At 51.4% G+C, this 20,537-nt stretch overlaps 1 protein-coding gene across 2 annotated transcripts in view; it reads right to left on the reverse strand.

Annotated features, from left to right (window-relative positions):
- Positions 1 to 1,496: 1,496 nt before the first annotated feature.
- Positions 1,497 to 20,537, reverse strand: part of Rab11fip4 (RAB11 family interacting protein 4) — a 106,023-nt gene continuing 86,982 nt past the window's right edge. For both annotated transcript variants that reach the window (XM_070027254.1, XM_070027256.1), the window contains 12 exons: positions 19,944 to 20,173; positions 16,475 to 16,669; positions 15,759 to 15,893; positions 15,487 to 15,522; positions 14,853 to 14,952; positions 14,496 to 14,599; positions 13,502 to 13,642; positions 10,574 to 10,655; positions 9,909 to 10,046; positions 9,679 to 9,834; positions 8,584 to 8,727; positions 1,497 to 7,515 (listed from right to left, as the gene is read on the reverse strand). In XM_070027254.1, coding sequence (XP_069883355.1) covers positions 7,399 to 7,515; positions 8,584 to 8,727; positions 9,679 to 9,834; positions 9,909 to 10,046; positions 10,574 to 10,655; positions 13,502 to 13,642; positions 14,496 to 14,599; positions 14,853 to 14,952; positions 15,487 to 15,522; positions 15,759 to 15,893; positions 16,475 to 16,669; positions 19,944 to 20,173 — 1,578 coding nt within the window. In that variant the 3' untranslated portion in view covers positions 1,497 to 7,398. The remainder of the gene's footprint in view (positions 7,516 to 8,583; positions 8,728 to 9,678; positions 9,835 to 9,908; positions 10,047 to 10,573; positions 10,656 to 13,501; positions 13,643 to 14,495; positions 14,600 to 14,852; positions 14,953 to 15,486; positions 15,523 to 15,758; positions 15,894 to 16,474; positions 16,670 to 19,943; positions 20,174 to 20,537) is intronic.

Below are 20,537 nucleotides of genomic sequence, written 5' to 3' on the forward strand. Positions count from 1 at the left end.
GTCAGAGAGGATTGTGTCCATCCTAAGCTGAAACTCTGGTCTCAAAGGGGCTCCATTTGGAGATTAGGCCTTAGGGGAGTGTATAAGGCCATGTGAGGTCATAGGGCGGCCTGTAACCCAGTAACATGAACGTGCCTTGGGAAAGGCCAGTACTTGAGGACCCAGTGGGCAGCTGGCCACCTGCAGGCACAGAGGCCTCTCGAGAAGCCACCCCTGTGGCCCTTTGATCTTAAACCAGCACCCCCGGTGCTGTGGGAAAGCACACCTGCCTAAGCCTCTGTGCAAGCATTCAGAGCAGACATACCGGCTCTGGCATCTTGGTCAGTGAACTGCCGGCTCTCACCACCCACTCTGGAACTTAGGCCCAAGCAAGCCACACCTGAAACTCTTCAGCTTTGTGCCCACCAAGCTTTCCTGCTCTGAAGACTCCCCAAATCCTTCCCAGTTCCAGGCTGGTGTGTTCTCTCAGCTTTCCTTACCTGGGCCTGCCACTGCTGCACTGCTGTCTTTCCTCCTCCTTCTTCTCCTCCCTCCTCCTCTTCTTCTTCCCCCCTTCTCCTCCTCCATGCCAGCTCAGTTGAAGTTTCACCCAGAGCCAAGCGCCCTTCTTCCATATCAGCTACTCCAACTTTGGGCTGGACAATGGAGTCACCTGGGGACTTAAGACAACTCCTAAGCATGCTCCTAGCAGCTTCATGGGAGTGATTTTAAAACTCCTCCAGGTGATTTTAATAGTTAGCTGGAGTTGAAGAACCTCCCTGGAACATTCTGGAAGCTGCCTATGGGGGTGAGGGTGGGCTTCTGTCCCACTCACCGTCATGAGCCCTCACCAGGCACCTGTGAGTCACTGATGACACCAACGCCTGTTCAGTCGGCTGGAAACAGATTTTTCCTGGGCTTTCCAGGCCCTCCCTGCCCAGGTGGGTAAACCTAGTGAGCAGGGAGCTGTCTACCCACCTAGGAGACTTGACAGTGTGGATCTCTGTGTTGGGAAGTGAAGGTCTGGGCCACAAGGCTGGGCCTGGGAGACCCTTAACAAAGAAAGTGAACTCTAGGGCCACTTTTGTCCTCTATGGTGTAGAAGTGCTCAGCTTCGGTAGCAAAACCAGGCTTGATGGAGGACTTGGGTATGTGACTCTGGGGCCACTATGGCCAACATGGAGGAAACATGGACCCAGAACACTGTTAGCCCCCTGGAGGCCTTCCTTCTCTGGGAAAGAGCAAGATTACAGAGATGACAAAAGTCTTCACCTCCCCGCTGGAATGAGGCACTGCAGGGGTTTCTGGGATTTATATCTAGGGACAGCAGGCTAGAACAAGGGGCTGGAGGGGACCCCTGTGTTACCCTGTCCCTGGGGCAGAGAATCATTTATCCAGTTATTACTGCACACTGTGCCTTTTCTTCCTGAGACAGAGATGGCACAAGGAGCCCCAAACCAGGCCCCAGACCTACTTCTGCCACCCCCTTCCCCACCACAGAAACTCACAGCCAGGCAGACAAGAAAAACCAACTGTTTATTTACACCTCGTCTGTACATTACAGTTCCCTGGAAAGCGCCTGCCACAGACCACCTGCTCCATTTGGGAGATGCAGGCTGGAGGCGCAGAGCTCAGGACCTGGGACTCAGCCTTGAGGCCTCACCCCACTTTTCTTCTCCCTGGGGCCTTGAAAGTGGTGGCCCCACCCCAACCCTACAGCTAAGTCCATTTTCAGATGCAAGCTCCTGGGGCAAAAACCCAAGATGAATCCCTGGACAGTCAGAAGCCATCTGACAAACACTTGGGCCCCAGAAGACTCAACCTCTGTGCAGAAACAGCCAGAAGGTCAGAGCCAGCAAGCTGAGTCCTCAAGGCGCACTGTCCCATGGTGGTCCTGACACCAGCGTGGTGTTTAATGGCACTCTGGTCTGAGCACCTTGGGCAGACAAGATGATCGAAGCAGGCAGGAGTGTAGTGAAGTCTCTTCCTCTCAGGCAGGGTCTGTTCTAGACACAGTGGTCTGAAACCTGGACCCATGGCCAAGCAATGGGACCCACATCATCAGGGCTTCCTCTGGCAGGCAGGGTGATGCACCTATCTGTTAATGTCCCAGGTTCAAGGTGCACTCTGCCTTCTATAAATACCCACGTCAGCACAGAAGAGGCTTGAGGAAGGGGTTGCTTTACAAAGTTACCCTTGTCTGGGATGCAAGGTTCCTAAACTAGCTGCAGGCTAGCTGAGGGACTAAGCGCGGCTGGGGGAGGGGGGGTGGCGCCCTGCACTTCGGACAAGAAGGAAAGATTCTGTATAAAGCTACTGTGTCTACAGGACAGGGGAGGCCAAGGGGAAGCAGGGCTGGTCTCTGTGGGTGAACGTGCCTGCAGGTATGGCTGTCCACGGTGCAGGCACATGGCTAGAGCCAGACGTTTTGCACACATTTACAGACAGGAGGACGTAGAAAAGGGGGGGGGGGTTGTAACAGGGAGAATCCTGTGACAGGGAAGAAAAGGCACAAAGACAAGAACCCCAAACCATGCAGACAAAAAAACAGCCTGTGCAGCACAGCAAAGCAGGTGGCCCCAGCAGGAGGCAGGGTCACCCCAGGGGACAGTGGCACTTTGACCCACAGGAGAGGTGGCCCGAGATGCCATTCCCAGCTGGTGTCTCCTACATTACAGTCACAAGGGATAGAGGAGTCTGCAAGGGGTGAGGACCAAGGGCATGGAAGTGTGGCTTTCACCAGCTTAAAGTTTCAACAACAAAAGCTTCTAGAAAGCGACTATTTTCTCCAGTGGGCCACAGATCTGTTTTCCCAGGCAGACAGGGCGGGCTGTGGTGCCCACCTTCACCAAATTCACACAAGGCAGATCCGGGCCAGGAGGTCTCCCAGGGAGGACAGGGCTCCTCTGAGGCCCCCTTTTGGAGCACCCCAGTCATAGCAGCCTAAAGAACCATCTTAGAAGAGAAGACCTGGGGGCCCCAAAGGGAGGACTTGGAAGGAAACTGGAGGAGACCCCTCTTCTCCAACCTAGAACCCATGAAGCCTTCTACCAAGTCCCCCATCTTCTGGTGAACAAAGCCGCTTTTTGGCATGCTTGGTGTAGGGTTAGATAGGGAGTTAGGCACCTGAGGGTCACAAACAGTGGCCTGGACGTTGATCAAACCCAATCCTGGCCCGTGGACACGGGCAGAACTATTCAGGACATGCAGCTGTGTCTTGCAGACCAGAAGGCCCTGCAGTCCCGGGAAAATAGTCAGACCAAGTCCTGGTTGGGCCATCTAAGACTAAAACTCCTTTGGCCCGACTGTGGGCAGTATTCGTGATCACTCCAGTATCCGTGAGCCCCAAGAAAAGGTCAAAATCTAAGGACCCTCAAAACAGCTGCTCATTCTCAACCCTGTCTGCTCTCCCATCTCCAAAGCATACTTTCCCTTGGCTTTGCAGTAATTAACTTTTTTCCTGCTGTTTCCGGTGTCCATCCTTGAATTCTTTCCCTGTCAAGACCAAGACCTTTCTAGTCCCATCCTAGTGACCTGGTCCTGGTAGCACAGTGTGCATTCCAAAACTTCCCCTGTTCCAATCATGACTAAACTTAGGTATAGATTTGCCAATACACCACACACAGAGAACACAAATAGGAGAATGTCCTGTTTCGCCAGGCCTTGCTGTGGGCTCAGGGCAGGTATTGAGTCTCTCTCTGGAACACAGCCTCCATGTATGCCTCCAGGACCATCAGAATCAGGCTGGGCCAAGATTCAGACTGGTCAATGGACTAGCACCTCCAGGAGCCTGAGCCAGGTGCTGGTCTGGCTACCCACAGGGAAGGACTAGGGCTCCCTCATGTGTCCAGTCAGAAAACAGGCAAATCCCACCAAGTCAGGAACCTCTCATGCTTGGTTGTGCAAGCAGACCACTGCCTCCTCTGAGGCTCTTTGCAAAGGGTCAGCAGACATCTTGCTCACCCACTTATAGTTACTGATCTCCAGGTGGCAGTTCCCCCAGATCGGAGGACAGAAGGCCTTCCATCTAGGGCAAATGCTTACTACCTGTCAGCACGGTAACGGGAAAGGCCACCATCTACCGTACCTGCAGCTCAGCCAACATCTCCACCAGTTTTCTCTACCTCTGGCCAACAGCTTTCCCCAGAAAAGGTCCTAGCCTTGAGCTGGTCATTAGCATCACCTGGAGAGGTCTTTGAACATCTCAGTGCCTGGCCAACCACACACCAATAAATACCCAGCACTGCAGATCAATCCTATTATCTGAGTTGAACCTTTGTCCCCAGGTGGTGACAAAGCAGTTTCCAGTCCTAGGACTCTAAGAGGGTCCTGAACTCTTGTGGTTTTAGGATATCAGAAATAAGATCAAGAAAAAGGAATTCCTCTCTCATGAGTCCCAAAGAAAGCTACAGATTAAAATAAAACCACTGAGGTAAGGTCTAACTTTGGCCAATTCACAGTTGTTTCTAAAGCTAGAAGTGTGGCTTAGCAGCTCCCTGGCATGTGCACAGCTCCGAGTTCCAACTCAGCTGATTTTATTTGGCTTCCTACTCACTGCAAGCACAGCTGTTACGCAAACGTGAATCTTCTACAGAACCTCCACCTGTGCACTGTTCCCCAGCCACAGTCACTGCTGAACTTCAGGCAAGTTACTGCTGATCACCCCTCACCCCTTGGTAGGGTTGTTAGGTTTGGCAAACATAACAGAGCCAACCAACCTCCCCTCTCCTCCAGAAGTCAAACTGGCTCTTCTGGAGCATGCTTACAACTTGGGAGGCCTGAGGCACACCCACACCAATGAAGATATAAAATGTCTGGGAACCGGAAGTCTTAAAGGCTCATTTTAAATATGATCCAAGCATTACAAAGAACATATTGATTCTGAAAGTTTCCAGTTGTTGTCCTTCTGATATTCAAATCTACCTGCGCACCATGTGTCTGCCACCGAGTGAACTCACATGGAGGGGTCAGGGCAGAACTCCTCACTGGAAATGAGCCAGGGAGTCAGAAAACACAGCTGGCCAACAGATTCTTTCCCCACCAAAGAAAGTTCTAGATTGATGGTGTGGGTGGGGGAATGGAAGGAGTGAGGAAGTAGATCTGGGACCATCAGACCATCTGTGCCCATCAGGATAGCTTTCAAGCCAAGGTGAGTTACAGAACATATATGGTCTTAGAAAGCCAAGATTGAGGCTTTATAAGGAATGTATTCTGGCTGAAGTTGGATTAAGCCTGAAATGTACCTTACATGAAATTCAGCCCCTCATTTAAAAGCCCATCTTCCAAGCCGGACATTGGTGGCTCACACCTGTAATCCTAACTACTCAGGAGGATCATGGTTCAAAGCCAGCCCTGCCAAGAAACTCCGTGAGACTCTTATCTCCAATAAACCACTGAGAAAACCGAAAATGACGCTGTGGCACAAGTGGTAGAGCACTCGCCTTGAGCTGAAGAGCTGAGGGACAGCGCCCAGGCCCAGAGTTCAAAAAAAAAAAAAAAAAAAAGAAGAAGAAGAGAAAAGAAAAGAAATCCCATCTTCCAGAGGCCCCTCTGCACCTGCCTGAGTCTACAGGGGACGTGGTGTTTCCTGGAGAAGTCTGTTCAGTGGAGCCTCCTACAGGGAGACAATTTTTATGTTCCCTGTTCACCTGGTGGAAATTCTTTCCTATACTGGGTCTCTATGTAACTCCATCCTCTACAGCCTTCTCCAGAAATGCCTTCCTGCACAGCTAAAGAGCATCCACAAGGTGACATGGAAAATGCTGGTGCCTGGGCAAAGCCCTAGGAGCAGGACTCTGATTAGGCTGCCTCTGTAGCCTTCAGAAATAACCCAGACCAACCTCCTGCCATGATTCTTTCCCCATTCCTTCCTACTGACAGATTCTCAAGACCCCACTCCTCCACCCTCCATCTCTGCCTACATCTGCTCAGACCCTGGGGGAAGCTGCAGAACACCACCGTTTCCCGAGTGAGCCACCAGAATAGGCCCTTTACCTCATTGTCTTCATGTGGCTTAGCTCATCTTAAGCGGACCAGCACAACCCACTCTCTGAAGCATGAGACAACCCCCATCCATGTGGTTAAAAGGAAATCACAAGCTCCAAAGCTCAAGCATCTGGAATGGAAGAAAAACTGCCCAGCTTCCATCCTGCCCCCTCCTCACCTCTCCCGCCCCTCCCTACTCTGCAAACACCACTCTGTCCCTCCCAACGTGCCTGAACCTTCCATTTTACACTAGAGGTGCCGGAGGAAACAAGAAACTGCAAGGGAGGAAATGAGAATGTATATGCTGATAGAGCTCTGGGGTGAGAAGAAGAATGAGAAGCCATAGAAAACAGAGATGAAGTGGAAAACCCAGGTCAGTGCCCTGTCTACTCCCAGCTGCCCAGAAAAGATCCCATTAGGGGTCTCCATGGGAATTGTCACCACGGGTCAGAAGGATGGAAGACTGAGGTTTCCCTGCAGTGTGGCCTGCAGCTCTCCCCACCAGTGCAGCCCAAAGGCCGATACTCCTAAGGCTGGAGTGAAGGGACCTGGCTACCTGGCAGCAGAGCCCAAGCTTGAGACCATCGCAAGGCTTGCCCTCACCAGGTGGCGTGGAGCCCGGGCTGGTGATGTGGGCGGTGGGGACGGGATGCATCAGGTTGGCTGGGCACGTGTCAAGATGCAGCTGTGCGAGCCACGATCCTCCTGGGAAGTCACTTTTTGGGCTACCCAGTGTCAGCACCTGCTTCAGATACTTCCCAGCCCCACCTTCTTCTTGGCCTTCCTTTCTACTCCATCCTTCTACCCCTACCGTCATAAAGATGAACCGAAAACAGACTTGGAAGCGGAGGTAGGTATGCAAGGATGGGAGGACACAGAAAACTACAAATGTCAACGGCTCGACTGAATGAGGATGGCTCATGCCAGCTACTCCTTAAACCCGCATCCTCTGGACCACATACACCTGCACTCCTTTCTCTTCTTGAAGCTTCAACACCTGGGAGTGAAAGGTGGCTAAAGAGGTATTACCCAAACTCCTGAAGCAGCTCACAACTCCTATGGGGAGGGGAAGAAACACCCCCCCCCCACACACACACACTCCCTAGAGTGTTTTCTGATTCTGATGCTCAGAGGTAGTCATTTTATCCAGTATCTGTAATCCACACTTCCAGTTCTTTCTGTGACAGCAATTCCTGAGAGCACACCTTGCACCTCCCAGTTCCAGGACCTTCTGACTCCTGCAGAGGAGCCACCAAGTGCACGCCCACCCACGGCCCCATGCTCACACCTTGCTTCCACGCATGAGCTCCCACACATGCTCCAGCAGAAAGCATGGCGAGTGTGAGTGTGAGTGTGGGGCCCTGGCTTGCATCCTTGGGCAGGCCTGCCCCTTGGTCCTAGGGTTCCAAGGCCGCCCTGCAGCCATTCCCTGTCTCAGTGTTTGATCTCCAGGATGGAGGGGTTGTGGTCCAGGATGGCCAGGATAATCTTGTCCATGTACTGCCGCAGTCGGAAGTTGATCTCTTCCTGCTCCTTTAGGGCTTCCATTAGCTGAAGGAATAGAAAAGGGGGTCAGATGCTAGCAAGGGAGGTTCAGATGTCAGCCCTGCTGGGCTGCAATGAAGCCCAGATCGCTGGGCTTCCAGTGGGCCCAGGAGACCCTGGGAACCAGGCCGCAGACTAACCTCAGCATTTAAAAGGCCAAGGCATGAGTCTAAGGCAATGTATTTAATCTGAGGAGGCCAGATGGGGGAAGTTTTCATAAAGGCAGAAAACACTGGCCAGGTGGGGGAAGTTTTCATAAAGGCAGAAAACACTGGCCAAAGACATTTATAACTAGGACTGACGTGTACAGTCCCAGGGCCAGGATGACTGTGATGCTGCCAGCTTTCCCTCTGCCTAGAATGGCTCCAGCCACCCCAGCTTTGCCCTTCTCTGGGGAACTCTTGCTGTGTCCTGTAAGTGCAGCTGACCTGCTGCCTTGGGCCTGAGGTTAGTGCCAGCTCCCCGGACATCCTTGAGGCCAGAAGCTCCAAGTCACAGACAGAGGGAAGGATAAAAACCACGAGGGGCTGGGAATGTGGCTTAGTGGTAGAGTGCTTGCCTAGCATGCATGAAGCCTTGGGTTTGATTCCTCAGTACCACATACACAGAAAAGGCTGGAAGTGGTGCTGTGGCTTAAGTGGTACAGTGCTAGCCTTGAGCCAAAGAAGTTCAAGGACAGTGCCCAGGCCCTGAGTTCAAGCTCCAGGACTGGCAAAAAAAAATAAAATAAAACCACATGAAAATAAAACCAGGCTTTTGTGGCAAAGACTCAGCTTTGGTGCTGGAGCCCTGGACCCCTCTCCCCCACAGTCTGTGTCTGTAATGTGGAAGTGTGTCTAAAACCCCAGAGCTATGAGGCTAAGAGACTATGTGCAAAGCGGCTGCTCCCGCAGGGACTCAAGCTGAGGCCCTGCCCTGCATGCCACCTCGCACTCAGCTCTGCTTGTCCTCCAGTAGTAGTGGGTGTGGACTCTCAGGCTAGGCCCTGGTCTGGCTTTTGGGCTCTGAGCAGCTTGGGGCTCATGGTCCCATAGGTGAGGAGTGGTTCCCCTCTGAGGGAGAGGCGGTGGCTACCTCATCTCTAGAGGCTGTGTCAATTTCTGCAGCCAGAGACTGGGCTTTGGTCTGAGTAGCAAAGAGGTTCTTTGCTTCGTAGAGGCTGAGGCTCAGGATCTGTCCATTCAAGTCATCATTCTGATCCCGCAGCTTATGGTTCTCCTGCAGAGACAGTGTGTAGGCAATGCATCAGAGCCTTTGAAGCTACTTCTACCCCACCACCTCCAACAGCCCTCAGCCCCTTCACTGGGAGTCATGGCCAGTGCAGGGGCCTGTAGATGACATGGCCTTTACCGGGCCTCAGGGATGGAAGGACTAGGGCCTGGTCTAGGAACAGAGGTGTTGGAGGGGGTAGTCACAGCCCTGCGCATCAGAGTCATGTTAGCAGTCAGGAGCTTGGCTGGCCTGGAGGGGGCTGGCACCCTTGCCTCTTCTCTTAGGGAGGTTCTGGAACCCTGGTAAGTAGGATCTGGTTGGAAGCACTGTTCTTGAGAATAGCTGACTCCAGGGTCTACCAGCCCCGTTCTCCAGCTCTTGCCTACAGGCCTGTAAGGCTCACACCTGGGACTATGCTGCTGCTTGTGGATGGAGGAAAGGCTGTTTTAGAATCCCTGGCAGGAGAATGGTTCCCAGCACCTCTGTCTCAGGGCAGAGTGCTGCTGCCTCTGGCCTAGAGCAGGGCCGAGCTGAGCTGAGACTTCACTGGACAGCACTCCTTGGCTGCATCATCCCATCCCTTACTCCAGAGTACTCCCAGGAACGGTATGAAGTGGGGCCTCAGGCTTGGGGGCTATTTCCAAGAGAACCCAACCCAGCCAGTCTCAAATCTGCAGCTGGTTGAGTCTCATCTTCACCCCTAGCAATAAGGAAAGGACTGCCTTCTTATGGACACAAAGGAGAGAGCTTGTGATCCACTGGACACAGCCAGAGTTAAAAGCTTGGCCTGGAAGGTCAGCCCTGCAATCAGGCTGACGAGAGGAGATGGGACAGGGGAAGGGGAAACATGGAGGCAGCTGCTCCGGGCTTCCTCCCAGGGGCCTCTGTGCAGCAAGCCCACATAGCTGACCTGGGCACCTCATCAGAGCCTCCGAACAGTGAGTTTTGGGGGCCCACCTGCTTCAGCCGTTTGACCTCATGCTCAAGTTCCACCTCACGGGCTCTGGCATTGAACTCGCCCAGGCCAGATGCACTGCGGCCCCTGCCCGGCCGCTCGCAGTCCAGCTTGTACATCTGCAGGTGCTCCAGCTCCTTACGCAAGTCCTCAATGAGCTGCGAGGGAGACAGGCTGGTTGGCGGGAGCGGCGATGTTGAGGGCCCCGGGGGGCCCCAGGGCTGGGACCCACCTCCTGTGTCGCCTCCCGCTCTTTCTGGAACTCCAGGCGGTTCTGCCGTAGCTTGTCCATCATGCGCTTGTACAGATCCATCTCATCCTTGAGCCGCAGGCTGGTGTCTTCCAGCCGGTCGGACATGCGCTGCCGCTCCTGGAGCAGGGAGACTCGGTTGGAGGGATAAATTCCCAGAGGAAAGCATTACACTAGGCATGGGTATGGCGGATGGAGAGGCAGCCCAGCCCCCCGTGGACAAAGCCCTCCAAGTCCTGATCTGAAGAAACAGCTAGGTCCCCTATGATTCTAGAAACATCTCAGTCCTCTGAAATCCTTCAGTGATGTCACTGAATAGAAGTTGTTAGTCCAAATAGAAACTAACCCCTTTAGCTCTCTCTTAAGACTGCAATTCCCCATACAGAAGGAATATACATAATATACATATGTAACATAAATGTATATGTATATTATATATGTGTAAATGTATATTATATATATATTCCTTCTGTACTGTATATTACATATGTATTATACATTCACCATAAAAAACTTGGAAAATTGGAAATTCAGAAAGATGAGTCGTTATTCACATACTTCTGCTTTGGTTGGTAGGGCATTTTCAGACGCTCAGAAACTAAAAGAAAAGCCTCAATGACCTAGCATTGCTGGGACCTGCCTCTCACCTCATCCAATTTCTCTGTCTGTGACTTGAGCCGCGTCACTGTTGTTTTAAGCTCAGTATTTTCTTCCTCTAATTGCTGTACCCTAGGGGAAGAAGAACAGAAGTCTTAGAGATCTAGATAGAATGGCTGTGTCTTACAAGAGAACGATGACCCATACCAGAAATCAATCGAGAGAAGAGAAGGGTAAATGTCTCAAATGAAAACAGTTTTGTGTATGTGTGTGTGTGTGTGGGGGGGGGGAGTGATGGTACTATGTCTTGTTCTCAGGGCCTCACCTCTTATTGCTTTTTAACTTAAAAGTTGGTGCTCTACCCCTTAAGCCATATCTCTACTTACACAGGCTATAAATTTCTAATCCTCAAATGCAAACTGCTCCTAAATCAGAAACTTTTTTTTTTTTTTGCCAGTCCTGGGGCTTGAACTCAGGGCCTGGGACTGTCCCTGAGCCTCTCTCTGCACTCAAGGCTAGCACTCTACCACAGCACCACTTCTGGCTTATTCTTTTTTTGTGGTACTAAGGAATCAGACCCAGGGCTTCATGCATGCGAGGCAAGCACTCAACCACTAAGCCACATTCCCAGCACCTCGGAAACTTTTTGAGTACTGACATGATACCTCAAGCTAAAGGTTCAATACCAGGAAACTTGCTATCATGTACAAATTTTCAACACTGCCTAAAATTATCTCAAGGCTATGTGCATCAGCTGTATAGAAACAAAAATAAATTTCCTGTTTAGAGTTGTGGCCCATTCCCAATCTCAGCATTAGTGTGGAGGCAACAATCCTCTGTGGCAGTGTTTATGAAGGGCTGTCCCAAAGTGACAGAGGAGATGGTACTCAGTACTCAGTACTTGGTACTCCAGCGATTTCATGGGGCATGAATGAGTGGAGCTGTTGAAATGTGGCAGGGTCATTTCTGGCATTCAATCTTGCAGTATTACCCCTGCCAAAATGCAGTCATTTCTCCTAGGGGTTTCCTACCCTAGGAGAGGCTCCCAAGCAAGGGCCAGAGATAGAATCAAACCCCTCATGGAATGTGGCGGGAGCTGGTGGAGGAAGTGAGAAATGAAGCATGCTGTGTGACTGTGGAAACAACATCCACAAATTCTATGTGAACAGCGCCCCCTGGAGTAACGCAAAGGGCAGCAGCTTCCCAGGAGGCTTTCAGATCATCTTCCTCTGGTGCGTGCTCACTCCTCTACCACCCCTCTGGGGCCAGCAGCTGTCGCAGCTTCAGAGATAAGCAAACAGCAGCTTCTAGAGCGTGAGTCCAAATTTAACATGCACATCAGGTGACAAAGGTGGCAGAGTGGGTCTCAGCCCCAGGGGAGCTGGGAAGTCTCCTTGCCAAACTATATTGGGGCTTGATCCCCCAGTTTCCTCGGACCTGCCTTGCCTCAAAAGGCAAGGGAGAGAGCCTTCCTAGGTACCCCTAGGCATCTCACATGGCCCCAACTCTCAGCCACTGCTCTGCTCCCTTCCCTGCCCAGCCTGGGCTCAAATGAGAGGCTCTGAGCCACCCACTGGGGGGCTGTGCACTAGGAAGTGTCTTCTCTGGCAGGGGCTGGTCACAGTGAAGGTGACATTGGGCCTCATACAACCTCACTATGTGCATGGTGTGTGTGTGGGGGGGTGGGGGGCTCTGTGGGACAGACAAGGAGGAGATGGCAACATGTCCAAGGCTTGTAAGCTAATGAATAACCAGCCCAGATGTCTAAGCCAGGGAAAGTTCTAGCCCTGCCTGTCTCAAATTCCAGCAAAGAAGTCACATATACACATAAGGCACGAGAGCCCATGGAAAACCCAGGTAGGCTCTAGGTTTCTATTTCCTTTGGCCGTGGGCCCCTGGCTCAACCTATCAATGTTCAGGGTTAGGGGAGGATATGACAGCAGGGGGCGTGCCAAGCCTGGATAGCAGACTAAGCCTCAGCCTGAGGAGAGGGCCAGCTTGCTTGCTTGCTTGCCTTCCTCCTCCTCCTCCTCCTCCTCCTCCTCTTCTTCTTCTTCTGTCTGTCGTGGGGCTTGAACTCTGGGCCTGGGTGCTGTCCCTGCACTCTTCAGCTCAAGGCGAGCGCTCTACCTTTTGAACCACAGCACCACTTCCAGTTTTCTAGTGGTTTATTGGAGATCAGAGTCTCGTGGACTTTTCTGCCTGGGCTGGCTTTGAACCACAATCCTCAGATCTCAGCCTCCTGAGTAGCTAGGATTACAGGTGTGAGCCACAGGCGTCCAGCCTTCCTTTCTTTTTAATGTGTTTGAACTCAGGGCCTAGGCACTGTCTCTGGGCAATTTTGCTTAAAGCTAGGTAGGGCTCTACTACTTTGAACCACAGCTCCACCTCTTTTTTTTTTTTTTTGTCAGTTGTGGGGCTTGACCTCTGGGCCTGGGCACTGTCTCTCAGCTCTTTAGCTTAAGGCGAGCACTCTACCACTTGAGCCACAGTGCCACTTCTGGTTTTCTGGTGGTTAATTGGCAATAAGAGTCTCATGGACTTTCCTGCTCAGGCTGGCTTTGAACCCTGATCCTCAGATCTCAACCTCCATAGGAGCTAGGATTACAGGCATGAGCTACTGGTGCCCTGCTACCTCTGGTTTTTGAATAGTTCATTGGAGGTAAAGAGTCTCATGAGGACCTTTCTGATCAGGCTGGTTTCAAATCCCAGTCCTCAGATATTAGCCTCCTGAGTAGCTAGAAATGCAGGCATGAGCCATGGGCTCATGGGTTTCTTTTTTAAAACCTATTCTCTTACTGACAGACTTTTGTGTTGTTTACCTAATATCTAGGAGGGAGCTACTATGAGCATTCTTTTGCATCCTAAGGAATATGCCATGTGTTGCTAATGTATCAGCAGTAGAGAGGTTAGCATAAGAGGCTCAGTGAGCTGCCGGGGTGGGAGCACGTTCTGGGGTGCAAGGTTCTGGCACATACCTGGTGTTGAGCAGCTCTAGCTCAGTGCTCTTCTCCCGCTCCAGCTTGCTGTAGGCCTCACGGTGTCGCCGGGCCTCTTCCTCCAATGTCTGCTCAGCTGTGGTCTCCTGATCCTTCACCATCTCTTCCAGCTCATGCACTCTGGGGGTGGGAGGGGGCAAGCTCCATGGTCTGTGTGGTCTTACTCTGACTCAGACACGCTGGGCCCTCAGAGCCTCTAACACTCTACTGAAGGAGGTTCTGGTGTATTTGCTAGACCTATAGGCCCACCAGCTTTGCTAACCAAAGAATCAGGGTCACCATAACACCTCAAGAGTGGATGTCAGTCACACGTGGCTGGGAGAGGCAGGTCTGGAGAAGACCCAGGAGGAGCAAAGTCTCACAGAGATGGAGGGACATGTGAAGCACCACAGCTGGATGAACAGCCTCAGGCCTCACCTCTTTCTGCTCTGCCTCCCTGGCCAGAGTCCCTCCAATAACAATCCCTCAATTCAGCCTGTTGAGCATCAGGACTAAAAATAGGCACATCTTGGCTAGTGCCCCAAGCATGCCAGACCCGGGAAGGCCCAGGTGCCTTCATGGACAACATAACTAACTAGTGTTCTACTTTGTTTTATCAGTCTGGGGTACTGCTCACTGACCAGTCTCTCATGAAGGCTGACCTTCGGGGATGTATAAAAGGGCCCATCTTTGGGTCCTATGTGGTAGAGGACCAGACTTAGGCGATGCTTGGTCCCCTCCCACTGGTCCACTGATACCAGACTCCCCTCTACAGAGCTTGACTCCAGGAAAAGACCAAGGGGGGCGGGGAGAAGGGGAGGTGGAAAGAGGGAGGGAGAGAAAGGTAGATCCCACCTCCTGTCTTAGGTCCACCCTAGAGCTGCTGAGCTAATGGGGAATCGGGAGTGAAGGTCGCACAGCTGGAGGGACTGAGGTCCTCTCCTCTGGTTTCTCGCCGTGGGCTCCAGCCCTCCGCAGAGCCAGCTCCACTGACCTGTGCACCAGCTGCGTGTTCTCCTGCTTCAGCTTGCTCTTCAGGTCCCCACTGGTCAGACTGTCATTCTCCAGCTCTGTCACCTTTTTCTCCAGGAAGCTCACCTGCAGCAGGAACAGAGGAGAAAACACCTCTGAGGCTAGGAGTCTCAGACCCTAACAACTCCAACCCCTGCTCATGAAAAGAGCGGTTATGTGTGGTATGTGTGGAGTCCATGATCTATGCCCCCCATTCCTACCTCCTAAGAAGGGGCAAGTGTCTTCCGAGTCCCCAGAAAGCAGTCTGGAACACCCCCCCCCTTCCTCCCCCTAGAAGCATGCACACACGGAGTCCCTTCTTTTTCCATGCCAGGCCCACCTTCTCAGTGATGTCATTGTCACAGGAGTCAATGCTATCCCGGAACAGATCCTCAGTGCTGCCGTTACTGCTGCTGAAGTTACTGTGGTGCATGAGCTGCCTGTAGGGTGGGAGGGCACCTGGCTGCGGAGGCTGAATAGATGGGCGCTGACAGCCTGGGGTCTGGACCCAGGACTGTGGGCTGAGTGTACATCCCATACACACTATGCAGGCTGCCAGAAAGGCTGCCAAGGCTGCCCTTATTCAACCAGGGAAGAGCTTCCCCTGCCTCCTGGCAGCCCTGGCCAATTGATCACCAATCTTCACTGCTGCCTCCACACCAGTACACAGCTGGCCCATGAGGCTCTCCTCTCCCAGCTGGACACCTCCATGAAGGAGCCTGACTCCTGCTCTGTCTCCGAGGACTCAGCAAAGGGTAGTGACAGGCACCAGGGGCATCTCAGAGGCAGGCCTGAGACCGATTGGACAAGAGGGGACACAGGGCAGAAGCAGACCTCTGGCCACTCTGCCATGCCTCTCTGATGACCCTCTGCTCATTCAGCCACACACAGGATGCTGTCTGGGTCTGGGTTTGTGGTGTGGAACAAGTTGATGGGGACAACACCCAACCTGCCAGCTCCCAGGGGTACCTTACCTTCCAAAGGCTGTGCTTGAGATCTTCCGGTTGGGGCTGGAGAGACAGAGAGGGGACAGTCACTGAGAAGAGCAGCTCTGGGCAGATGTTTCCTCTGCCTCTGCCTGGACACAGGGGTGCAGGACGGGCACCCCTCCACAGAAGGGTCACCTCCCCTGGGCCTGGGAAGGAGCACTTTGATTTCCCATTGTGGGGAACATCCCCAGGGCGAGCCCTGTTGAGTAGCTCTCACCTGCTGGGACAGTGGGCTGCCCCGCGGCCCCAGGCCTCACCTGTTGGCCTTCAGGTTTTTCAGCCGGGCTTCCAGGTCGTTCAGCAGGTTGATCTTCTTGCAGCACTGAGAGCAGTAGACGTCCAGCAGCTCACTGTTGTACGCATGTCGCATCTTCCTTGGGGTCTGTCCGGCACTGGTCCGCAGGAGGGAGAGGAGAGAGTCACTTTCTCAGTTGCTGACCAGCTGAGCTCTGTCATGCCCCACCCCACTGAGTTTACTTTATTTGCTGTCCCAAGACCTGGGACACCAAATAACCTGGGGAGGGGAGTGGAAATGAAGCAACAAAGCATCCTTCCCCAGTGCTGGCAAAGAGGAGGCCTTTGAGATGTACCCATGCAACAGGAAGGCAAACTGAGAGTCAAGGTCACAGGAATCAGGCAGGTGGAAAGGGATCACAGGTTCCTTGAAAGGACTTCTAACACTGAGCTCTAGGGAGGCAAGATGGCACAGCCTTCACCTCCTCCCCTTAGGAGGGGCTGCAGCCTCCGGCTCAGTTAAGGGCTTCTTTCCCAACATGGGAAGGGGGCGGGGCATGCCTCCCAACTCGGATGCAAGGGCCACACCCCAGCAGCAGAGCTATGCTCAGCAAGGAGGATGGACAGTCAGTTCAGGATCTGGCCTGCCTGACCTTCCCCCCGACTCCCACCCGGATGAGGCTGCATTAGTCTGTCATGTTTCCTGAAACCCATATATCATCCCAGACCATGGGGCCACCTGGAAGACACTGAAGACCCCAGATCTGAGTAGACATTGGTCCTGGTCTCGTCGTCGGGACAGGGGCTGCTGGGGGCACAGTCCACATCATCGCCCTCCCCGTAGTCTTCAAACTGCTCCTCATTGCTTATGAGTGAGGCGGAGGAGTGCGTGGAGAGGTCTGATGTCGTCATGGACGGAGTGTGTACCAGGGACCTTCAGGCCAAAACATCTAGTTAGTAAGGCCAGGGTGGAGACCCAGCTGGGAGGCCCTGCGGACAGCAGGAGCCTGACCTTGGGGGCCCCACCCTAAAGAGAGCATCTCACCACAGATACTTCCCGCAGGAGAGACCCATCCCACCCCCAACACTGCTTACGACTTAATGAACCAGCTACATATAATATAATTATATCTAGTTAATTAGTATTAGTGAATCTAATTATTAAATTATAGACTATCAAACAGTTGTCGAAAAGCTTGGGAAAATATTGGCAACAAGTGGGGAAAATGAGTACCAATAAAAAGTTAGGGCCAGTGTGGTGGTATATACCTGTAATCCCAGATACTTGGGAGGTAGAAGCAGGAAGATAGCAAGTTTGAGGCCAGCTTAGAAAAGAAAGTAGGACCGTCTCAAAAATAATCCCAAAATTCAGACAAAAGGGCTGGATTGGGGGGGTACAGTGGCTGAAATGGTAAAATGCCTAGCATGTTTAAGATCCTGGATTCAGTCCTTACCACCATAAAAAATAATATATCCATCTATCCATCCATCCATCCATCCATCCATCCATCCATCCATCCATCCATTCACCCATCCATCCAAACTTTGAGACTTTAAAAAATGAGTATGTAAGCTCTATACAGAAAGAAACATTGGAAAATACTTGGTGGTACTGGGGTTTGAACTCAGAGCACTATTCTTGCAGTGCAGATACTCTACCTATTGAGCCTACAAAATACAAATATTAAAATAATAACAGGACTTGGATAGGGGTATTTTACCCCCATTGCTCACTTTTTTAAAAAATCTTTTTCAGGTTTTTCTATTTATTAGCAGTACTGGGGGTTTGAGCTCAGGGCCTTGAGCCATATCTTCAGCCCCTTTTGCTTTTATTTTTGAGCTAATATCTTGAATGTAGGCTGGGTTGGCTTGGACTACAATCTGACTGGGCAAACAAATGAGTACCACCGTACCCAACTATTGGTTGAACTGGAATCTCCAAGCTAGCCTCAAATTGAGATCCTCCTTACCTCCATCTCCTGAGAAACTAGGATTAAAGGTATAAGGCACTATGTTTGGCCTTTTTCAACATTGGAATTAACATGTACATCTCTGAAATGATAAATAACAATGAGCTACTAGGTAAAAAAAATAGCTAGTAGCAAAGAACATGAGTCAGAGATCTCAGGTTCTGGGGCCTCTCATGGGTTACCCATGATGTGGCCTGTGATACACTGGGGACTAGCTGAGTCCATAAATACCCTAAGAACAAAAAAGAAGACCACACACCCCCTGTCACATCTACGGGCCTTTAGCCTCCATGTAACCATTTTTGCATCTTAGCACTCAAAGGTTTCACTTTTCCCAAACTCACTGAGCCTACACACTTCAAATGAGAAAGCTGAGCAGGGAAAGAAGCCCCAAAGGGTGTAGGCGACAGTTCTCAATCCATGCCCCCGAGGAACCTCCATTTCTACTTAAGGATCACAGTTTAATGACAGGGTGCTGAAGACCAAGTCTCATGGCACCTCATCCCTATTTTATTTAGTCATTTGTGTGTCCTAGGATTCTTCTGCACTTCAGCAGAGCTGCTGATCAAACTTCTCAATTCTTCCTATTATGCAGTTTACCCAAGTCCTCCATACCTACTGCTGTCTTGTTTCCTGGTAGTTAGGTCCAGAAAACCACAGGACCACCAACTGGTGGACAATCAGCTAGTAGGGATCAATAGTTCTGTGGGGGAGGTAGGGAAGAATAGCTGATAAACCGCCCCCCAGGGAGAAATCCCCAATAACTTCTCTCAAGGGAAATGCCAAAAGCATCCTGCCTCATGAGCACTGAGAAAACCTGTTAGGTTCAATTACATGAAATTCCCTTTTTTTATTCTTTGAAAATATTTTTATATTTGAAAATGGATTAAAAGTTTGCCATCTCGGGCTGGGAAGGTGGCTCAGTGGTAGAATGCTTGCCCTGCGTGCATGAGGCCCTGGGTTAGATTCCTCAGCACCACGTAAGCAGAAAATGCTGGAAGTGGCGCTGTGGCTCAAGTGGTAGAGCACTAGCCTTGAGCTGAAGAGCTGAGGATCAGTGCCCAGGCCCAGAGTTCAGGCCCCACGACCAACAAAAAAGAAAGAAAGAAAAAAAAAAGTTTGCCATCTCATGGTTCAACCAACACTGGAAGCGCCTCTTCCCTCTTCAAATATCTCAATCAGTGCCTGTCCCCCTCCTCACCTATTTAGGGCACCACCTCCAACTGCCATGGCTTCCCAGACGCAGTGGTGGCAAACGGTGGTGAGCCCGTTATACTTGCAGAGACTGAACTTGCAGGCTGAACTGGAAGGAACTCCTGTCTGACGACACCAAACTAGAAGGTAACTCTGCTGCACTGCTAAGTCACAGGGTCACGGGTCTTACTTAGGTCTTCTTCTTCTTCTTCTTTTTTTTTTTGTGGTGCTACAGTTCAAACCTATGGCCTTGATCATGGTATGCAATTGCTCTGCCTCTGAGCTATACACCCAGCCCCACCAAAGTCTTTGCAGTGGTTTTAAAAACAAAAACAAAAACACATTCCTGGGCAGCACCTGCAGAGCAAGCACAATGCCCTCCAGCACTGCAAGAACACAAAACAAAAACCATTTCTGATGTCCGGCAAGATCAATACAGAAAATACAGGTTATATAACTGAGTATAGATACAATTAAAATGATCGGCCATTTACCTCCAAGAAATAACTAATTTTAAGAGTAAATTTTCTAGGTATTTCTTATATACAGATAGTACATGTTCTTCTTTTAATAAAGATCATAATGACATCTTTATAACTTCTTGCTGTTTTGTTGGCTTGAACTCAAGGCCTGGGTACTACCCCTGAGCTTTTTTACTCAAGGTTAGCACTCTATCACTTGAGCTACAGCTCTACTTCTGGCTTTTTAGTAGTTAAGTGGAGATAAAAGAGTTTCACAGGCTTTCCTGCCCAGCCTAGGCTAGCTTCGATCCTCAGGTCTCAGCCTCCTGAGTAGCTAGGGTTAAAGGTGTAAGCCACTGGCACCTGAGGGTAACTTGGATTTTATAAGTATCTGATATCATGAATCTCCTATCATTAGTCATTCCAACTTGTCTTTGTATAGCTGTCTGAAATTCCAAAGCTTTCTGCCAGGCAGAATATCCATGAAAGTCACAACAGTGTATTTCACATGTACCTTCAGGAGTTATCTTCCAGGAAGAAGCATGTTTCTGGCCTGGAGGCCACATAGCAACAGTTTACTCACTTGTCCTCTGGCAGAAATAGGCTCCCAAGGCCCTGCTCCTTCTCCTCAGTGGGACCCCTGACAGAGTCCTCCAGGCCCTGGGTGCTCTCCATGGGGCTGTCCATGTCGGTCTCCTGGGGACCCTCTGGGGGGGCCAGTGTCATGGCCTCCTCCTCGTCTTCAGGAAAGAAGCCAGGCTCCCTGGGGATGAGCTCGCCATCAGCAAAGGTGGGGCCAGAGACGTCGCTGCCCTGAGAAAGACAGGGACAACAGAATGAGCAGAGTCAGTTTGCTGAAGCTCTGGGCTCCCCATCAGAACCCATGGTACCAGCAGGATCAGCGATGGCAAGAATGGAAGGCCCAGACCCTGGGATCCCACAGAAGAGAAAGCCTGGCAGGTGAAGAATCTTGGGACCTCTCACCTGGCTGAGAGTCCAGTGAGGAAGTGAACATCCTAGGGACAGCCATCCATGGAGAAGGGTCACAGCTAGCCATGTCCCTTCAGGGGATCTGGACAGCACAATGGAGCCCTCATCACTGAGTCTGTGCAGGAAGCCCAATGCTTTGAGGAGGCACTATGTGCATGTCAACACTGGACGGCCCTCATGAAGAAGA

The sequence above is a fragment of the Dipodomys merriami genome, unplaced genomic scaffold (genome assembly GCF_024711535.1).
Source record: "Dipodomys merriami isolate MVZ:Mamm:240054 unplaced genomic scaffold, mDipMer1.0.p SCAF_19, whole genome shotgun sequence".
Lineage (NCBI taxonomy): Eukaryota > Metazoa > Chordata > Mammalia > Rodentia > Heteromyidae > Dipodomys > Dipodomys merriami.